The sequence below is a fragment of the Felis catus genome, chromosome X, assembly GCF_018350175.1.
Source record: "Felis catus isolate Fca126 chromosome X, F.catus_Fca126_mat1.0, whole genome shotgun sequence".
In the NCBI taxonomy this organism is placed as follows: Eukaryota; Metazoa; Chordata; class Mammalia; order Carnivora; family Felidae; genus Felis; species Felis catus.
In genome coordinates this window covers 86,720,423-86,736,711 of record NC_058386.1, presented here as the reverse complement: position 1 = coordinate 86,736,711, position 16,289 = coordinate 86,720,423, and the positions used below count along the sequence as shown (strand labels likewise).

Genomic DNA, 16,289 nt, shown 5'->3' with positions numbered 1-16,289 from the left:
GTCGTGCAGTACAGCTCTCCAACTCTAGATAAAATAAAGCCCACAGTATCCTACAGAGTTTTTTAAAGTTCTAGTGGAGTACAGGGCTCCAAAGGTGTCATTGGAAATAACTTTGTGAGTTTTCACAAACCAGCAAGGGGATGGGAGGACTTGCAGTAAAGAATAGGTTCAGCCAGTATGTAAGCAGGCATAATCGTTTAGCGTATTTTTGTTAAAGGAAATAGTCCTTTTTTCTTTATTCATTCTGCATATATTTGAGTGCTTGCTGAATGAAGGGTGGTGTTCTTTTTTTGGTTTATTTATCTATTTTTGAGAGAGAAAGAGAGAGAGGGAGGAACAGAGAGAGACAATCCCAAGCAGATTCCACACTATCAACACAGAGCCCAACGCAGGGCTCAATCTCATGAACTGTAAGACCATGACCTGAGCCAAGATCAAGAGGCAGACACTCAACTGACTGAGCCACTCAGGCGCCCCTGAAAGGCAATGTTCTAAGGCAGTAATGGAATGAAAAATGAAGGAACTTATGGTAAAGTTATATATGTAAGGATCTCCAATATATGCTACTTTTCATTAGGTGTGATACAAACTTAAGGTCTAAAGTATCCATTAGCATATGGACAAAGGAGAAAATCAGCGGCTGTAATTCATTTAGCTATTTAGAGACCCTTTGAATAAACTATATGTCAAAGGCTAATTATAATTCATGTTTTAAAAGGATAACAAAAAATACCATCCAAATGACACTGCAATAGCTGAAGGAGAGGAAGAAAGACATTCTAATATGTTTAAAGGAATTTTTGAAAACAACAAATACAGGTAGAACTAGAAGAACAGTTTTATAAATGAGTAAGGTTGATTCAGCAGCTAGTATTAATATTTTAAAAGATGATCTTTGAAAGCAACTTCCAGACTGGAGAAATGAGGAGTGTGATGGACTCTTTCATGAACAAATAACAATTTAACTGGAAAATATTAAACAGCAAAAACAATCATTTGGAGTTCCTAGAAATGGTCCTAGAGGCATACAGAAATATTCAATCAAGAAAATCTATGAAATCTCAGATACAACAGCAACAGTCTTTAACATTTAGCTTGTTCTCACTCACCCCCTTCCGAGCTATATTTTACAAAAACTTCTCAGGGAGCTCTAATGCAGGTGGGTATGATCCAGAAGTTCTTTCCCTAGCTCCCAGTCTAGAGCTATGGTTTCACCTGGGAGGAATAGGCCTCTGATATTTCTCATCTCCCCCAGTTCTGTCATGCAGAAGCTCTATTCCAGGCAGACTCAAAAGGAATAGGTCTCTCTTCTATGCAGTCCCCACTCAGGGGAAGCGCTCACGTAGCATGTAGAGATAGCATGTTGACAATACTGGACTCCTATTGCTCTACACCCAGCTTGCTTATAGGGCAGAGGTTCATGCCTGAAGAAGCAAGCCAAAAAACATCACCCAGCACCCATTCATAAAGAAAATTTTCTTTTCTTTATGCCACTTGTGCACAATGGCACTGAGGCTCTGCTTAGGGAGAGGCCTTAAAGATGAAGAACTCCTTAGTTCTGCCCAAAGGAGCTGACTTTATGTGGAACAGATCATGGAGAACTCCATTCATAAAAGCATTGTCAAAAATAATGGAGGGGCGCCTGGGTGGCTAAGTCGGCTGAGCAGCCAACTCTTGATTACCGTTCAGGTCATCATCCCAGGGTGGTGGGATTGAGCCGCATGTCAGGCTCCGCCCTAAATGTGGAGCCTGTTTTAAGATTATCTCTCTCCCCTTCTGTCCCCCTCCCCTTCCCTGTCCTACTCATGCTGTCTTTCTTTCTCTAAAATTTAAAAAAAAATGGAAATCTTGGTGAGCATTAATTAAAAGGACACTTATAGCTCCATGATACAAGTTACAACAAGAAAGATGACTGAGCAGTCAGAAGTTTGATAACAAAGAAAACCAAGAAAAAAGTCAAGAAGACCTCTTCTAGGATCATAGCCCTAGGATTAGGAAGGCTGTGCATAAGCATAAGTCTGCATTTACTCTAGAGCAATCAAACTAGGACATAAGGTGGACTTTAAAGCAGCCCTCAAGCCTCACACAGATCAAACAACAAAGGACAGGGCTCTCACTGGCACTAAGGGCTTAAGCACAACCTGTAACCACTGGCTGAACAGTAAGCTTTTCTGACCCATGGGCAATTCCTAGGAAACCAGGCTTAAAAATAAATCACACTTTTCCTGGTAGACTGGAAGACTGTGTGCATGCTCAAAGTTGTGTCCTCTCAAAGGTGATTAGAAAGGGAAAATCCAAGCTGCTACTATCTGGCTGAATGTGGGGTAGAAACAGATTCCTTGAACTGTGATAGCAGCCTCCAAGCCAATGGTACCATACATGAAATAGTAAAAGCTAAAAATCTAACTGGATAAGAGGGCTTAAGCATAATCTTTGACCAGTAAAGGGGCCTATGTTGACCCAAGGGTGACTCTTAGGTTGTCAGGTAAAAGGTAAAAACCAAGAAGAAATCTGAACAGGAACATCAGAGGCTGCATACTGTAGAGGAAATAGATTTCATGGAGTCAGTTCAGCCAAGTCACTAAATAAACAACCAAGCAAACAACAACAGTATCAACTACTCTGGGAGATGGGATCAGTATCTAGAGTTGTTATGCTGTGTTATCTAAAATATGCAATTGTTGGGGTTCCTGGCTGGCTTTGTTGGTGGAGCATGAGACTATTGACCTCAGGGTTGTAAGTTTGAGCCCCACATTGACTATAGAAATTACTTAAAAATAAGAAACCTTAAAAAAAAATATCCGGTGCCTGGGTGGCTCAGTGGGTTAAGCGTCGGACTCTTGGTTTCAGCTCAAGTCATGATCTTGTGGTTTCATGAGTTCAATTCTGGCATTGGGCTCTGTGCTGGCAGTGTAGAGCCTGCTTGAGATTCTCCCTCTCTCTATCTCTGCCCCTCCCCTGCTCGCACTGTGTCTGTCTCTCTCAAAATAAATAAAGTTTAAAAAATTTCCAATTGTCAACAAAAATTTATGAGACATGCAAAGAAACAGGAAAGTGTGACCTGTACATAAGAAAAAAAGCAAATAATAGAAACTGCCCTTAAAGAGATCCAGATGTTTGATTTAGCAAAGACTTCAAAGCAGCCATTGTAAATATGTTCAGAGAACTAAAAGGAGAGCATGTCTCATCAACTAGAGAATATCAATAAAGGGGAAAGTTATCTATACCTACATCTGTATCTTTCTATATCTGTATCTATATCTATATATTTTATATGTAAATACATATATAAAAGAACCAAATGGAAATTCTGGAGGTGAAAAGTATAGTAACTAACATGAAAATTTCACTAAAAAGACTCAAAAGTACATTAGAGTTGGCACAAGATAATTAGCAGACTTGAAGATATATCAGTTGGCACAAAATAATTAGCAGACTTGAAGATATATCAATTATAGATTATGCCATCTGAAGAACAGAGAGAAAAAAGAATGAAGAAAAATGAACAGCACCTCAAAAGAAATGTGGGACACCATTAAGTACACTAACATCTGCAGAGTAGGAGATACAAGAAGAAAAAGGGTAGAAAAAGTATTCAAAGAAATAACGGCTGAAAACCTCCCCACTTTGATGAAAACCATTAATCTACACATCCAAGAAGCTTAGCAAATTCAAAATAGGACAAATGCAAGGAGATTCACAGTCAGACATAGCATAGTGAAAATATTGAAAGCCAAGGGCAAAGAGAAAATCTCTAAAGCAGAAAGAGAAAAATACTCATCATGTACAAGAGAATCCCAGTAAGATTAACAGCTGACTTCTCATTAAAACAGTGGAAACTAGAGGGCAGTAGGATCACATATTCAAGGTAGTAAAAGAAGAAAGAGTGTGAGGCCAGAATCTTAAATCCAGGAAAACTATCTTTATAAAATGAAGGTGAAATAGATACATCCTCACATAAACAAAAGCAGATGAAATTTGTTTCTACAAAACTGCCTTTCAAGAAATACTCAAGGGAGTTCTTTAGGCTGAAAGTAAGTGATACCCGATAATAATTCAAATTCACATGAAAAAATAAAAGAGCACTGGCAGTGGTATCTAATTAATTATAAAAGACAATAGAATAGCATTTTTCCTGTTTCTGTCTTTAATTAAAGAATAATTTCACAAAACAATATGTATATATTTGTATATAATTTTATGTACATATATAACCTTATTGTTGGGCTCATCTACAGATGTAAAATGTTTGCCAATAATAGCACAGAGGAGGTGAATGGGAGCAAAGTGGTATTGGAGTAAGGAAATAACACCATAGTTAAGAAATGAAGAAAATTTTAAATGGAAAAATAAGGTTGATTTAGCAAACTGTGTAAACATTATCAATATGCGATTGCTCTGCTTTCTTCTCTCAGCTTCCTCAAAAGACATAACATTACATAAAACAATAATATATTGTTAGATTTGTAAATGTTAAATGAGAAAATACCCACATAACATAAAAAGAGAAACAGTAGAGGAAGAAAGGAACAAAGAATGCATGACACATGTAGAAAACAGAAAGCTAAGTAGCAGATGTAAATTCTGTCATTTCAATAATATTAAATATGACAACTTTTAACTATCCAATCAAAAGACAGAAATTATCAGATTAGATTTTTTAAATATCTAAATATACAGGAGACACACTTTAGATTCGGAAATACAAATAGGTTGAAAATAAAAGGATGGAAACAGATATACCATGCAAACAGCAACCAGAAGAGAGCTTCAGTGGTTATGCTACCATCAGACAAAATAGACCTGACTTTTTAAAAAGTTTTTATTTATTTATTTTGAGAGAGAAAGTGAGAGAGAGGGAGCAAGCACGAGCAGGAGATGGGCAGAGATAGAGGGAGAGAGAATACCAAGCAGGCTCTGCACTGTCAGCACAGAGCTTGTTGTGGGGCTTGATCTCACAAACCAGGAGATCATGACCCGAGCTGAAATCAAGAGTGCAGCACTTAACTGACTTGAGTCACCCAGGCACCCCAAGACAAAATAGACTTTAACCAAAAAAAAAAAAAAATGTTACTAGATATAAAGGGACACTTCATAATGATAAAGTTCATTAAGAAGATGTAATAATCATACCTAAATATGGACCTAACAACAGATCCCCCAAAATACATGAAGGAAAAGCAGACAGGATTGAAGGGAGAAATAAATACCAATAATGGTTGGAGACTTCAATGCCCCACCTTCCATAATGGGTAGAAGATCAACAAGGAAGTAGAAGAATTGAAGAATGCCATAAACCAACTGGACCTGATGGACACATATGGAACACTTCACCCCCAAAAAAGCACGATGCATATTCTTCTCAAGTGCACATGGAATATTCTCCAGGTCAGACTATGTGTTAGACCATGAAAAAAAAAGGCTCGACAAATTGAAAGTATTGATAGCATACAAAGGATGTCCTTCAGTCGCATTGGAATTAAATTAGAAATCAACAACAGAAGGAAATTTGGGAAATTCACAAATATGTGGCTATTAAACAACACTTCAGAATAACAGATGAGTAAAAGGAGAGCTCACAAGGGAAATTAGAAAATATCTTGAGATTAAAATGAAAATAAAGTATATCAAAACTTATGGAATGAAGCTAATGCACTCCAAGAGAAAATTATATTTGTAAATGCTCATTTTAAAATTGTAGGAAGACCTCAAGTCAATAACCTAAACTTCACTTGAAGAAACTACAAAAACAAGAGCCAGCTAAACTCACATCAAGCAGAAAGAAAGAAATAACACAGATCAGAATGGAAATGAAATAGAGAGTAGAAATACAATACAGAAAAATCAGTGGAAACAAAAGTCAGGTCTTTGAAGAAAAAAAAAAAAAACAATTCCTAGAAGAAAGCTTTGACATTGGCCCTAGAAACATTTTTCTCAATATGTCTCATCAGGCAAGGGAAACAAAAGCAAAATTAAACTATTGGGACTACACCGAAATAAAAAGCTTTTGCATAGTGAAGGAAACCATTAACAAAATGCCAAAGCAACCTACTGAATGGGAGAAGGTGTTTGCAAATTATCCTATAAGGGGCCTAATATCCAAAATATGTGAAGAACTTATACAACACCAAAAACACCCACAAATAACTTGATTAAAAAGTGGGCAAAGGACCTGAATAGACATTTTTCCAAAGAAGACATACAAATGGCCAACAGACACATGATGCTCAACATCACTAATCATCAGGAAAAGGCAAATCAAAACCACAATGAGATACCACACTACACCTGTCAAAATCAAAAAGAGCAGAAATAATAAGTGTTGGCAAGGATGTGGAGGAAAAGGAACCTTCATGCACTGTTGGTGAGAATGCAGATCGGTGCACCACTATGGAAAACAGTATGGCGTTTCCTCAAAAATTTTAAAAATGAATTACCATATGATCTAGTAATTCCACTGATGGGTATTTACCCAAAGAAAATAAAAACACTAATTTGAATAAATAATATGCAGCCCTATGATTACTGCAGCATTATTTACAGTAGCTTGCCATGTGCAACACTAGAGGGTATAATACTAAGTGAAGTAAGTCAAAGAAAAGATAAATATCCTATAATTTCACGCATATGTGGAATTTAAGAAACAAAATAAGCAAACAAAAAGACAAAGAAAAAAAGACAAAGGAAAAAACAGACTCTTAAATATAGAGAATAAACTGGTGGTTGCCAGGGGATGTGTGGTGTGGAATGGATGAGATAGATTAAAGGGATTATAAGAGTATGCTTTTCTTGATGAGCACTGAGTAATGTATAGAATTGTTGAATCGTTATATTGTATACCTTAAACTAATATAACACTGTATGTTAATTATACTTCAAGTAGCCACCAAAAATTAAGAAAACAGTAAAATGATTCTATTTACAGTAGCCTCAAAAATGAAGTATTTAGGAATAAATTTAACAGAAGTGCAAGAACGACTTGGGAACTGAAAACCATAAAATATTGCTGAATGAGATTAAAGAAGGCCTAAATGAATGGAAAGACATTTCGTGTTTATGGATCAGAAGATGTAATGTTGATAAGATGTCAGTACTCCTCAAATTGAGCTACAGATTCGATGCAGTCCCTATCAAAATATCAGCTTGTTCTTCTGCAGACAGACCTTTGAGGGCTATGACAAAAAGAAGAAAGAAAATGAGAAGAAACTATGCAGTTGGAGAAGAATTCCTGCTATTCAAACCCTATATTAATCTTTACTAAAATGAGTGACTCCAGGTCTAGAATAAGAATCAATCCCTAAAGGGAAGAACCAGACCTTAATTTACAAAGCTAGTAAGTACTTATAGAACCAATAAGTAATATCCACCTATTTTTCTCTCATTCACATAATAGTTTCTTTTTGATTTCCTCTTATATGCAAAGTTTTGTTCCTTCATTCCCATCTAGCATAGTTAGTTAAGCTCTCTTCGGTTAAGGAGTTTCTACTTTGGTACTTTAGTAGGGAACTTACAAGAGACACATAGGCACGCTGTAAAAAGTGATATACATTATAATAGAGCGCTAAGGTGCTATGGGAATTCAGAAGTAGCATTTGAGCTGGTCAAACTTGCAGTGTTGGGTAGGAGAAAGGCATTCCAATCAAAAGAAGCAGCATGAGAAATCATGGGACATTTCTTTTGGCTGGTGTTCTTGAAGGGAGGTAATGAGAGAGCAGCTAGGGCCAAATTATGTCCTAGCTCTGTCACTGACTAGCTGCAGTTAGTGCAGTCAGTGCTGTCACTGACTAGAGAAAGTTAACATCTCTAGGTCTGCGCATCCTCTTCAAAAAATGCAGATAATACCACCACCTACTTCAGGGTTATTGGAAAAATTAAATGAGACCATACACATTAAGCACCTGTCACACTGTCTGGCACAGAGTAAGTGCTGAATAATTGTTTCTTATGTTTTGGAGTCCACTTCAAATGGACTAAGCTAAAGCATACCAAGCTAAGGCATTTGAACTTTTCTGTTGTGGGGAGCAGTACATAAAAATTTCAATTAATGGTATAACATAATCAGAGTAACACCTTAGGAAGATTAACTTGGCAGCAGGTAATCTGGAGATGAGAGAAGGGGAGACTGGAGGAAGCCACTGCAGTAGTTCAGGAGAGGTAATGTGAGCTTGAACTTGAGTATTGATAGTAGTAGAACTATATGAAATTACTGAGAGTTTGCTGGTGTCATAACACATATCAGAAACATAGGGGAGGGAACAGGTTTAAAAATGAAAATGGAAAGGCCAGTTTTATACATCGTGAGGTACAGGTGGGACCTCCAGGAAGGAATGAGTGATGGGCAATTAGAAATTCAGTACTAGAAATCAGGGCTGGGGAAATGACTTTAGAGTTACTGACCAGAGGTTATAGCCAACAGGTTGTGTGAAGTTACCAAAGAAAAGAGAGAAGAGAAGTGAATTAAGAACAGAACCCTTAGAGGTGGGAAAATGAAGAGAAGGCAGATCATTTGACTTTCATTGCCTTTCATAAAACTTTGGGTGTTGCTATCCAGTATCCCATAACTTTCCTTCATGAAGACCTCTGAACTGACTGCTTTTTTTTATTTTTAAAATTTTTTTTAAGGTTTATTCATTTCTCAGAGACAGAGCATGAGCGGGGGAGGGACAGAGAGAGCGGGAGACACAGAATCTGAAACAGGCTCCAGGCTCTGAGCTGTCCGCACAGAGCCCAATGCAGAGCTCGAACTCTTGGACCATGAGATCATGACCTGAGCCAAAGTAGGACACTTAACTGACTGAGCCACCCAGGTGCCCCTGAACTGACTGCTTTACTATCTTCCTCAACGCTGCAGCTAAATGGGCCGTCTGCAGTGGCCCTTGAGCATGTTATATAGATGGATCCATATGTTCTCACATTGCCCGCAAATACTTTGGCTTTCCCCCAAAGGTTGACACAGCAAGATCTATTAAGATGCAGACCAGTTTTCTTCCTGAGTGAACGCTAGTTTTGAAGAACATTCATGGTGCTATAAGAAGCTAATGTTTGAGATGTCTTACGGATGTTGCCAAAAATTGCAGAGAAAAGCTAGTGGCCTCAAAATACTGTGAGGTGGCCCATCCTACTGTGAGGTCCCCATCCTACTGCATGATTTTAAATTGCCTACGGATTTCATGGTGCAAGTTTGTTTTGTTAATTCCTTCAACAGTCAGTGCACATAGCAGCCAGAAATGGAAGGTGACTCAAGATTACTGTCCTGCACTTTCCTGAAGAAATGAGGGAGTGCCTGTTTGCTGTGACGGAGGGGAGTTCTTTTGCCCTAAGAGGGAAATGACTTGAATTGGCTGATTCAATTTGTTTGTTCCTGACTAGCACCCTGTGTTTTAATTAACTTTTACAAGTGAATAATGGGCAATAACCACAATCCAGTTGGCTGGCAAAGGAACTGTATGGTGTTCTCTTGCAATATAAAAAAAATATGTCTAAGTCTTTGATACTGGAAGGTTTTTGTGACACTTTAAAATTAACGAGCTGGCTTGGTTTTCCTCCACATACTCTGCGGGGCTTTTTATGACCTTTTTTCCATTCTTGTGTTAAGGGATTTTGCATGTGTATTTTTTGTTTGTTTTTTCTGCCTTTCCTTGCATTTTGGGACCTCCTAATTCAGTCTGGTTTCAATCCTATTTTCAGAATTCTTACCAAGGTCAACCTGGTCTTGTTATATCCAGATGCTCACCCTCCTACCTTTTGATTTCAGCTGTCCCTTCAGACCGATTGCTATCTCAGCAAGTCGCATGAGTTGAAGGGTTTGGAGTTTGGGGGTTGAGTTATATTCCTAACTTGAAATGCTCAGTGGATAAAAGCTCAAGTCAGTTTTAATGCAGGAAATTTGGAGAGAGGCTCCTCAGGATTAAGAATATATTTAGCTTGTATTGTGACAGCTTAAAATTTAATTTCCTCTTCTTCTTGCAGTAAGTACAAATGGATCCTGGGAGAGGAGCCGGCAGAGAAACGAAGAAGGCTCCATAGTGAGAGGACAACACCTCCTCTAGACTATTCCATGCCTGGCCCTTACAGGAGGGTTGAGGCAGCTGTCACCTACCCAGATGGGGAGAACAGCCATGATAAATCCAGTTCCGAGAGAAGCACACCACCGTACCTTTCCCCAGAATACCCAGAAGCAGGCAAGAGTACCAGTCAGAGTAGGGAGGTCTCTGTTCTGTATTCAGGGGCCCAAGACCAACACCAGGGGTCCCTGCTCCCTGAAGAATTAGAAGATCAGATGCCAAGATTGATAGCAGAAGAGTCTAACAGAGGCAGCACAAACATAAACAAGGAGGAAGTGAACAAAGGACCTTTTGTAGCTGTCGTGGGTGTCGCAAAAGGTGTTAGAGATTCAGGAGCTCCCATTCAGCTGATCCCTTTTAACAGAGAGGAGCTTGCTGAGAGGAGAAAAGTGGTTGAATCCTGGAGCCCAGTGCCTTATTCCTCTGTGGCCTCTGTCAACACCCCTGCCGCAGCCACTGGGGAGAAGGGACAAGGTTATGAGGAGAGTGGAGAGTGCAGTACGCCAAAGACGAAGAACCAAAGAGAGCTGGAAGAACTGAAAAGAACCACAGAAAAACTGGAACGTGTTTTGGCCGAAAGGAATTTGTTCCAGCAAAAGGTTAGGGCACCCCCTTAACACTAGGATATAAGACCTTATTTTAACCAAGGGACCAGACAGTTGGAGCTCTGATGGTTTCGTGTCCTGAGGCCTTTAAACACAAGAAGCTATTGAGTCATTCTGTGCTGGGTCTCAGATTGAATGGGCCCAAATGGGCTTCCCTCCCGTATTTGGGGATTGAGAAGGCCCATAAGTAGAATATGGATAGAGAAATCACAGAGTGAATTTATCAGGGGCAATCCAGGGCACTCTCATAGCATGTGGGGGTCATTGAATTTCTGTTTCTTGGACTGCAGGTGGAGGAGCTGGAACAGGAGAGAAATCACTGGCATTCTGAATTCAAGAAAGTCCAAAATGAATTGGTGACCTATACTACCCAGGAGACAGAAGGCTTGTACTGGAGCAAGAAACACATGGGCTATCGCCAAGCTGAATTCCAGATTCTGAAGGCTGAGCTGGAGAGAACCAAGGAGGAAAAGCAGGAGCTCAAAGAGAAACTGAAGGAGACAGAGACACACCTAGAAGTGCTGCAGAAGGCTCAGGTCTCCTACCGGACCCCAGAGGGAGATGACCTAGAAAGGTTAATTACTAGGGTTTAGTTATCAGCTTGTGAGTGCTAATGGGAAGCATCCCTGAAGAACCCCAGTCACTGGCCATAGATAAGGGCGGAAGCCTTAATTAATGCATAGGCCACTAAGGATCAAGGAATTACTTAGAGAGCTGCAGTCAGTCTCCCCGTGCTTTGTGGCACTGTGCTTTCTTCTTTCTGTCTAGCTAATGAAAACCTAATTGTTGAGAAATGTAGGCCCGTTTGTAAGGAGCTTCATTTTGTTGTTGGCTAATGACTTCATGTCATCTCTTCTGCCCCCTCACTCCATCATACAGGGCTTTGGCAAAGCTTACGCGGCTGCGTATCCACGTCAGCTATCTCCTTACTTCTGTCCTCCCTCACTTGGAGCTTCGTGAGATCGGGTTTGACTCAGAACAAGTGGATGGGATCCTGTATACGGTGCTGGAGGCAAATCACATACTGGATTGAGCACCAGACTTACTACTCTATACACCCTCCTTTACCCTACTCTACTTTATTCTCCTCTCTTTTCTCTTCTTCTCTCCTCTCTATCCCTCCTCTCTCTCTCTCTCTCTATTCCTCCTCCCTCCTTCTCTCTCTCTCTCTCTCTCTCTCTCTCTCTCTCTCTCTCTCTCTCTCACCTTTATGCCTTATGTAGAGGATCTTTGAGTAAATCCTGGCTCTTACTCAGTCTGCTTCTTACTCAGTTTTGGTGTGGAGAAAGAGGCTAGTTGATGGGCTTTCAGGACTTCCAGGAACAGAAAAGCAATAGTCACCAAGCCAGATGACCTGAAAGCTATAATTTTCATGATGTAGATACTTGGCCTGTTTTATATCCTTTCCTAAATGGTTTGTATTCATTTAGGTGAAAGCCAGCAAATATTGGGTCCAACGCAGTAGGTGTTTGGGGATAAATTAAGAAATATAACTCATGGTTTCAGCCTTCAAGGATCTTACAACCTAGTTGGAAGCACAGGACACACACCAGGTCAACTAACTTGTACAAGGGAGTGGTACAAACATGACAGAAGCATTCTGGGAGCAAGGGGAGGAAGTTGAAGGAAGGCATCACATCAGATATGGGACCTAAACTAAGATTTGTTTAAAGCACTAGCATGATCACATTGTTAACAGTGGTCATTCTTTAGGTGGTAGGACCATGGTTGGTATTTTTTCTTCCTGCTTTCTTCCTGCCTTTTTCACATTTTCTATAATAAACCTGTTACTCTTATATTGGAAAAAATAAATTGTTTTAAAAAAGAATGAGTAGGTTTGGATTTAGATATCAGATGAGAGACTCTGTTTAACATATAAGGTAATTTTATATTTATAATTTATGTTATATTTAGCATTACCTCTGGAAAATAACATGAACAAAAGCATGGAAGATGCTAGAATGTGAAAAATATGGTTTTTTTGGCAGAAGTGATGGGCTCATGTAAAGGAAACTAAGGTCAAATCGTGACCATCTACCCACCCTCACATGGTATTTGCATTTTGATAAAGAGTTCTTGAAAAAAATCTTCAGGGCACAAATGTAAAAATATATATATACCACCAAACTGAGATTTCAGGTAGTGCGGGGAGCTATTTTAGAGCAGGGAGATCTATTTGATATTCCTCAGAATACACCATCTACCTACTCCTGGTCTAGTGCTGAGTAAGGGGTTGATCTCATACTATCAAGAATAGTAAAACCTATACTCTTGTAAAAGTAGACATTTTGTTTATTCATTACTTTATTGTATTTATATAGCATGTACTCTCCAAAGAGTTCAAGGTACTCTTCACAAAATGTTGAAGAATGGACACATAAAAATATGCCAGCCGTGAAAAAGAAAAAGTAAAGGAGAAATTTTAAAAGAAGGGGGTGGGGCAGGTGGGCTCAAGCAATTGCAATAGGATTAGTCTGCAGAGAAACGTTTTGGATATTTGTTCTGTTTTCCTCTGCAGGGTTACTTTGGAAGACTCTCCCACGCTTATTTTATCTCCTTGGAGAGGAAGCCCATCATAGTTACTGTAGTGAAACCGTCAGGAGTAGGGGGAGGCCAGAGCCAGGCTTCACCATCAGAATGAGAACTGAAAGATACCCCTGGTCCCCTTGCGCTCCCCTCACCACAGCTGTGGACTGCCATGTGGTTAATCTCTGTGTCAGATAGATGGACTGTGATATTGAAGTCCCCGTTGTCTAAATGTAAATATTCCTGAGAAAGGGGGAATGTATTCAGCTATCCTGTCAGTGATACTGGTTCTTCAGACGGGAGCTGTGAAAAGGTGGGACTTTGCACAGATACGGACAATATGGTTGGAAGGTGGTGTGGGAAAAAATTCAGAGCATTGAAGTTTCAGCCTGTAGGAGAGTGAACGCATGCATGCATGCATGCGTGTGTGTGTGTTGGGTGAGTGGGGGGCAAAGTAGGAAAGAGTACAGGCAATTGGGCTTTAAAACAAAAAAGTTGGAAAGCTTCTAACTCCTCTACTGGTGCTTACTCTCAGCCCATTTCCTGGTCTCAACCCCATACTGCTTCTTCCGGTGACAGTTACCTGTGTGAGTCCATTTACTGCCATGCCAGAACTACCTCTTTGTTACCTATTTACAGTGAGACTGGGCCAGCACGAGGACCCTTTAACCAATGTTCAGTGCCACTGTGGAGAGATTAAAAAGTGTCACACAGCTTTACCAGAGCTTATATAGTGTGGAGGCAAAAGACATCTGGAAGAAAAAAGTTGGTGCCTCCTCCTGGCTGTCCTGTTAGGTTAACATAATCATAATTGCCCTTTCAAATGTCTTTCATAATTTACCTTTTAGCTTTTCGTTTCCCCAATCAACACTTAAGTCCTTATTATTTTATGCCTTAAAAAGTGGAATAGGTCCTTAACTGGCCCCCCTTTCCTCCTGTTCTCACTCCTTCCATCCACTCTATTCACGATCACGAAATTACTTTTAATGACCTCATCAGGTTATGCCTCTGCTCAAAGACTTGCTAGTGTTCCCCATTGTCAATCAAGTTGTAATACAAATTCCTCTCCACTGTCACTGTGAGCTCTAGAGTCCTTTTTTAACATTCCAAACACAACCCTCATTCCATCCAAGCTGAATTAGTTTTTCAGTGTCTGAACCTGCCTTGAGAATTTCTCCTCCACCTTTGCTCTTCCATTCCCTTGGCCTGGAATGTTCTCCCTCATCATCTTTCCTTTGGCTCAAATGTCAACTCCCTGCCCCCCCCCCCCAATTCCTCTGATTAACCCAGCCAGGCATAACATTTTCTTTGAACATGTAGGCTTTGGGTCGTTTTTAAGGCCCTTACCACAAACTTCCTTGTCCTGTCTTGCTATTAGAAAGCTCTAGATTCAAATATATAGCTACCTACTTGACACTTAAATTTACATGTCTTGCAGGCATTTCAAATAAAAGTGTTAAAAATAAACAGTGACACACACACCCTGGGACCGTTCCCTCCCTGTTTTCCTTGTTTTAGAAGGTGGCACCTCCACCAACCCAGTCACATAAGGTAGAAACCTGGAAGTCATCCTTAATTTTCCTCTTTTGTAGTCCCCTACATTCAGTCTGTCAGAAAGTCTGTCCTTTCTATTGCCAAAGTATTTTGACTTGACTTTACCACAGCTACGTTAGTCCAAACAACCATCATCTCCCACAGATCATTGCAACTCATAACTGGTGTCCTTGCTTCCACTCTTGTTCCCACGATTGTCTTATTACAACAGCCAGATTAAAAAAAAATACAAATCAGATTATATAACTCCCTGCTTAAAGCCCTTCTATGACTTCCCATTGCACTTAGAATAAAACCCATACCCCCTACTTCATCTGCTTTGTCTTCTGCTATTTTTCATCAGATCTCACTTTTGGTCTTCCCACTGAAAAATGTCAGGCTCTTACTTCCCTCCAAGCCTTTCTCCATACTGTTCCCTCTTCTAAAATGCTCTCATCTCCAGTTTGGGCGTGGCTGCCCATTTCTCATCCTTCAGGTCTCTGTGTAAGTGTCCACTTTCTCAGGCCTTCTGTGCAGCCTCTTTTCCCCTCTCTTTACCCTACTCTATCATTATTTTCTGTTTTTTTTAATTCCTGGCACTTCTCACAATGTGCCGTTCGTTACATATTTGGCTGTTGACTCTCACCCATTCAACAAATACTCACTGGCTACCTACAATGTGCCGTGTGATACACAGTGGTAAACACAACACACATGATGTCTGTCTGCCTCTTTCCCTAATGAGTTCTGTGAGGGGAAGGGCCTTGCACATTTTTGCCTATCACTTTATCCCAGAGCTGATTATAGTACCTGGAATATAGTAGGTAATCAGTAAATAATTCATCCTTAATGAATGAGTTAATCATGGGAACTTGATATTTCCATCTACCTCAAGAGCCTGTAGCAGTGCCTCATTTGTAGAAGAAGGGGTTGGCTAAATTGGTATGAACAAGGTAGATCACAGCCCTGAACCTTAAAATCTGCAGATGCAAAACTGAAATGGTAAGTGCAACAGGTTGCAGGGGTCAGTCGGTGTGAGCCAGAGCAGACTACTGTTTTCTCTTTGGTTGAGTTTTCATTTGGATAATTGAAAGGGCTACCAAAGGAGAAAGGGAATACAGGTGTTCTTTCCCACAGACTCTGAATGTTATTGAAAGGAAGCTCCCTAGCATGCAATTTTAAAATATGGAGGATTACAGAATACAATCAGAAGTCTATAGAGACCAGATCTTGGGAATAAGAAAACATTTCTGTCCCCTTTTTCCAAGAGCACCAATAGCTTCTTTTCAAGAGAAGAAAGAGGAGCTATCCTTAAAGGTCAGACAGAGCAAGCCTCAACGAAATAAGTTCCTGGCCCATGTTAGGAAGTCAGTACCTGCTTGTTGGATGAACAAATGGGCACCTAGCAGGGGACCAAGTCAGAGATTCTGCAGAAAGATATGCTTGTCCATGTCCGGTGATTGCAAATAATCTGGGGCAATCATTTCGAAGCAGAGGCTCAGTTCCCAAAGGCAATCCCCAGATAGAACATGTTTTAGAGTTCTGTACTATGAGTCAAAAG

At 40.0% G+C, this 16,289-nt stretch overlaps 1 protein-coding gene across 2 annotated transcripts in view; it reads left to right on the top strand.

Annotated features, from left to right (window-relative positions):
- MORC4 (MORC family CW-type zinc finger 4) overlaps positions 1-12,497 on the top strand; it is a 51,098-nt gene extending 38,601 nt beyond the window's left edge. Inside the window, exons 15-17 of one of the 2 annotated variants that reach the window (XM_023248882.2) lie at positions 9,970-10,663; positions 10,960-11,205; positions 11,549-12,497. In XM_023248882.2, coding sequence (XP_023104650.1) covers positions 9,970-10,663; positions 10,960-11,205; positions 11,549-11,629 — 1,021 coding nt within the window. In that variant the 3' untranslated portion in view covers positions 11,630-12,497. Of the gene's footprint in view, positions 1-9,969; positions 10,664-10,959; positions 11,244-11,548 lie in introns of both variants that reach the window. The other variant, XM_023248881.2, reaches the window with a different exon arrangement.
- The last annotated feature ends 3,792 nt before the right edge of the window (positions 12,498-16,289 follow it).